At 46.4% G+C, this 5,407-nt stretch overlaps 1 protein-coding gene across 1 annotated transcript in view; it reads right to left on the reverse strand.

Annotated features, from left to right (window-relative positions):
- Window positions 1-5,140, reverse strand: part of LOC116687913 (bromo and FHA domain-containing protein DDB_G0267958) — a 6,965-nt gene extending 1,825 nt beyond the window's left edge. Inside the window, exons 1-5 of the mRNA XM_032513635.1 lie at window positions 4,170-5,140; window positions 3,733-3,900; window positions 3,415-3,593; window positions 2,989-3,232; window positions 1-1,075 (exon numbers count right to left, since the gene is read on the reverse strand). The exon at window positions 1-1,075 is cut by the window's left edge and continues 1,825 nt beyond it. Of these exons, the coding sequence (XP_032369526.1) occupies window positions 551-1,075; window positions 2,989-3,232; window positions 3,415-3,593; window positions 3,733-3,900; window positions 4,170-4,808 (1,755 nt within the window). The 5' untranslated portion in view covers window positions 4,809-5,140 and the 3' untranslated portion in view covers window positions 1-550. The remainder of the gene's footprint in view (window positions 1,076-2,988; window positions 3,233-3,414; window positions 3,594-3,732; window positions 3,901-4,169) is intronic.
- Between the last annotated feature and the right edge of the window lie 267 nt (window positions 5,141-5,407).

The raw sequence follows: 5,407 nt of genomic DNA on the forward strand, positions 1-5,407 counted from the left end.
AGCTCACCTAGGACACACCACCATTGGGGGCCTCTAATCTCAAAACAGCATGCACTGCGAGCGTTAAGGTGTGTTTTCTCCTGTCTGGTGGGCGTGTCCAGAGATGTTGTCCAATCAGCTGCGACATGTAGTATACCTGTATTAAAACGCAGGGCACTTTCCCACCCAGCAGGTGGTTCAACAACCACCGTTTCGGTTCAAATAAACTACATTTTGGTACGTTTTGTCGAGGCTGAACGTGTCCCAGGGGTAAAGCCAAAAGCCAATAATCATGTGATCAATCAGCTGTGGGTGTGTTATTAGTCTCGCGTTCAGGGGAGCAGTTTTGTGTTGTGAGGCTTTTCTGGAATCAAATTAACTCATTTCTGGCTCAAACGGATTTTCAACATCAAAATAAGAATTCAAAGCAAAGCCCTCATTGGTTTCCTCCCAGGTACTGATGTCCTACAATTCCCAGAATGTCTTTCAATACCCCCAGCGATGAGGGCGGGATCTCTGTCCCGCTCTCTATTTGGAGGTGAGCCTGCTCTTGGGCGGGGCCTACAAAGTCTTAGGGAGCTGATAGGTCAGATCGTCCCACTTCTGAGTGTCCTTTCAGCAGGCCGAGCCTCACCACCACGACCCGCCTCTTCTTCTGCTCCGACCCTTCGTCATCATCATCATCCTCCTCTTCATCCACCTCATCCCTCTCTTTTCGCTTCCCTCTCTCCTTCCTCTTCTCCTCCTTCCTCTGCTTCTTTGCAGCCTTCTTTCTCTTCTTCTCCATCTCTGCCTTTTCCTCCTCTTCCTGTTGCACTGCTACCTCTACCGCATCCATTTCTTCCTCCTCTACTGCCATCTCATCACCTTCTTCCTGATCCTCCTCCTCCTCCTCCTCCTCCTCCTCCTCTTCTTCTTCGTCGTCATCGTCGTCGTCGTCATCGTTGTCGTCATCATCATCGTCGTCGTCATCATCCTCCTCCTCTTCTTCTTCCTCCTCCTCATCTTCTTCTTCAATATCCTCTTCCTCCACGTCTGACATCTCTTCTCCTTTCATCTGCTCAGATTTTATCATCTGCCGTCCGTTCTGTGTCAGCTGACAGGAGAAGAGCACAAAGCAAAGAAACAAGAATAATGTTCTCATCTCAGAATTGATAATCTCCCAAAACGTGAGAAACTCTAGTACTTCACAAGAAAAAAAGCCATAACAGTCCTGTCTTAGATATATTTTTGCTTCTTCTTCTGTCTAACCTGTTATTCATCTTGTGACCTTTTGAAGGTTCAGCGCCTTGGTTTTGGAACCACTAGGCTTAACGTACTGAAACACTATGCAGACGGAAAGAACTCGTGTTGAGGAAGGCCGACTGTGTCTTGGCCAAATAGCACTTGAACACAACACTAAGTTCAGTCGACGGCCAACCAGTACGCACGTTCTGCACCTGCGTGAGAAGAAATAACTCTCCACCCCGGCTGGCGGCAGTAATCTATGTGGCGTTCAAAAAAGAGAACCGCTGTGCCGAAAGCGGACACCGGCTAACCAGACTGTTCTGTCCGTTCTCTCGGCAAAGAATTCCCCCTGCGGTGGGGAAGCGGTGGGAACGAGCAGCCGAGCAAAGTTTCCACCGATCTGGTGATAGTAATGTGCTTTCCTACGCTGTGACAAAAGTGTGTGAATTAAACGTTTTTTATTTTCAGTAATTCAGTGGCGGGTTGGCCAGCTGGCTAGTTAGCTTGCTTAGCGGGTGCTCAGTTCTCAGGCTAGCACCAACCACGGTGCTGAGGGAGAGGGGTCTACAGTCTCCATTTTATTTTTTACAGTGTTGGACATTATTGTTGTTTTCTTTTCAGCCAGTCTGAGTAATTCTTCTCACACACGCGGATTCAACAGGTTTAAACAAATAAAATCTGTCGGGGGTCGACAAGCGGCGCACCATAACCCCTGTATTGTCTTCACTTTCCGGCCCCGCTCATATCCCTCGGGTCAAATTGACCCGGGACTTATTTGGGGTTTTAAAAACAATTCGGAAATAAAATTTTACTTCATAATCTATTAACAAATATTGTCTTTATCTCAATTTCAAACAATTGAGATAACATAGGTAAGTAAGTAAGTAAGTAAGTAAGTAAAATTTATTTGTATAGCACTTTTCTCAGATGAAGATCACAAAGTGCTTCGCAACAAAAGTTTAGGGAATGCAATCATCTCTACTAGAACACAATTAAAAATGGAAGTTTGGTTCGTTTTTTGTCATAAAGTTATAATTCATGTTAAAAATCCACTACGGACAAAACACAAGTGGTCTTATCCAGAATAATTTTCTGAATTGAGTCAGGAATACATGTTTATCACAGAAAATAAGGAAAAGCCATTGATTTTCAAGTAAACTTGTACCATTTCTCTTCTTTGAAATGGGTCAATTTGACCCGAATACATTACAAGGGTTAAAGCATAAACCTCGCCAAGATGCAAGTTGGGGTCATTTATGGAATGTACCCCAGTCAAGCTTTCATTTAAAAGCATAATTAGGACGTAAGCGCCACGGTATTTTCGACTGCCTAGATGACGGCGAGCAGAAACAACAGCTACAGTGAGCTGTTCAACACCTTTTTTTTCTGTGTAAACTATTTTCTCCATGCTGAGTTCATGTGTAGAGCCCCTGGTGATACTTGGAGCAAAGTCTCATGTTGTGTCGAGCCTTCTTAGTGTTTTAAAAATAGGGATTTTGATGCTATCATAGTAGAGCCCCTAGCAAACCCCATTCAAAAGGCCATTTGATTTTACTGTAGATGGTCATTTCATATTTACTGTTGTTTTGTCTCCCTATCGTTGAGATACTTGTAAACTTGTAATTAGTTTAACACGGGTGACTTCCTTCTTCTACTGTTCCTGGATTGATTCATTGTGATATTTGCATCGTGCAAACACATACAGATGTCTAGCTGTCGCCAATGTATGTGTAACAAGTTAGTGAGCCCAGCACTGCCAGAACCACCGTTCATGATACTCACTCTCTTCTTCTTGCCGTTTCGGAGCCTGTGCAGCAGTAACCTGACTGTGTCTTTGTTCTGACACAGTCCCATGGTGTTGAGGGCGTCAAGAGCAGTGCCAGAGCAGCCCTGCAGGCGCAGCTCTGCCCCCAGAGCGGCCTGCAGGAAGTTGTTCTTCCAGATGTTCCTGGTGAAGAGTGGGATGGACAGCGCCAACACGGCCCGGCGCTCCAGCAGCGTCTGGGCCTGGTCCTCTGACATCTGGCTGCACACAGAAAAAACCGAAAAGATGCTTATCAGATCGCTGACCCACACCTGGCCAGATTTTGATCCAAGGACCCCAGAATGAAGTAGATAATTAAAAAAAGGAAATGCTTTAGCAGGATTCCTCGACTTTCTCACTTGGCCAATGGCCCACGTTAAAGCTCTGTGGACTGAAAGACTTACTTGCTGCTCTTAGAGAGAGCGGTGATGTCGGGGAACAGAGCAGTGAGGCAGGTGGTGACGAGTGGAGCTTTGTCCTGGGCCCAGTTCAGACAGCGCCGCCACGGGAAGGAAGACAGGGGCTTTCTGTTCGACACCTTTTGATGGAAGGGACTGTCTGTCTGCCTTGTCAGTGCCTTCATCTGTACCGTCACCAGGACACACATCATGCCACGATTACATAACGAAGAAACAAGTGCTATGTGTCTTATGAAGACTTAAAGCTGGATACATCTATCCTGATTAACACGTTCATCAACCAGGAGGAGCGTCTGTCCTCACCTCCTCTTTCAGCTGTTTGCTCCAGAACTCCATCATGGGCTTCCGGGCACCTTTGGCAGACCAGAGCATTTTGAAAGCAGACTTGTAGCATGACTTGCTCACCAGCAGCGCTGCTTTGCTCTTCTTCCCCATCCTGCGACCTTTCTTATTCTTGTCTTTCGTGACTGACTGCAGTCACCCACACCAAGGACACAAATAGCAAACATTAAAACCTCCTTATGCATCCCAAGTGTACGAAACATGACCATATCAGTGGTTTGTGTGAAGACTGGTAGCCCTCTGTGTACAGAGGTATGTCATATATAATATACACATGTCATGTATAATATAAATATTACACATACTAGAGACAATCTTAAGCCTATAAGGAAGAATCGCCTGGATTGGGATGCCACTGTTATCAGTATATCACTGTTGTATCAGTCACACACACATACCCGTTTTGTCTGAGGCGGTTTCAGCCACAAAGATCTCTTCCCCTTCTGTTTGCGTTTGCATCTGTTCCTGATGACCTGCGCACAGGTCTCGCAAAGGAAGGACTTCTGGTTGACTATGGCGTCTGGGAAGACCCACTGCACAGTGTCCGGGTTGCTGAAGGTGTACACTGCCCTCCGGTTGAACCTGCGGCCCTGCCGCTCGAACTCAAACTTACAGCAGGCGCAGTTCCTGTCCTCAGGCCGCTTAGGACGCCAGCGGCCACATACCATTGCGGGAGAGATGCCAGCAGCAAGTTTAGGGCTATGTATTTCTTGGGGGTCATCTTCGTCCTTCGGCGGAGAAGACACCTCCACATCATTTCCACCGAGGCAGTCTACTTCGGCACCCAAGGCCGGTTCGGGAAGCTCCACCGGCAGCGTGGGCTTCGCTGGCGAGCTATGCTCGGGTTCAGCCGCTGAGGTAAAGCATTCCTGCGCGGGGACTTCACCGTCAGTCGTCGGTGTAACCGAAGAAGAAGACGCCTCCGTCGAAGTTAAGTTACTGGCCGCAGTGTGGGCATAGTCGTGTTCGTTTGGCTCGGATGAGGAACCAGTTTCTTTATCGTTCCCCGCGTTTGTCTCGGCGTTTTCACTCGCCATAATGTCGGAAGGGTCTCGGGTTTGAGTCAATAGTCGAAATACGCAGAAAGATAAACTCTGTTAGCGAGCATCACTGCTCTCAGAGCAGCAAGCTAACGGGCACTTACAAGCTAACACTGAACCTTCCAGAAAGAGAAAAAAAAATAGGCCGGCAGATGTTCCAAAGTTAAACTCTCCTTACCGCTTTAAGCAAAGTGTGCAACAAAGTTTTTTGAATATTACAAAGTGGCGGGGACAAAGTATAGTCCGTTTTGTACTATGAACAGTTCCAGAGCAGACTGAAAGAGAAGCTGTGACCAACAGGATGTACCCACTGATAAACAAAATAGTTTCCGCTTTTTGTTAACTGGCAGGCTGCCGGCGTCCCCACGCGTTAGGAGGCAGATACTACATGTCTCGATAGCTAGCTAGCTAGCTACATACAATTCATAAAGAGCAAAATGTTAGCCAATTTAACCATGACCTTCATTGTACCAACAAGTACACAAGAATGAAAGTATAATACGTCCAAACACATAAACACAAGAACAGAGGGAAATATGACTGTATTGAAATGTAAAAAGAAACAAAAATGAAGACACTGAAAAAACAGGAAACAA

This window comes from Etheostoma spectabile, chromosome 4, assembly GCF_008692095.1.
Source record: "Etheostoma spectabile isolate EspeVRDwgs_2016 chromosome 4, UIUC_Espe_1.0, whole genome shotgun sequence".
Classification (NCBI taxonomy): domain Eukaryota; kingdom Metazoa; phylum Chordata; class Actinopteri; order Perciformes; family Percidae; genus Etheostoma; species Etheostoma spectabile.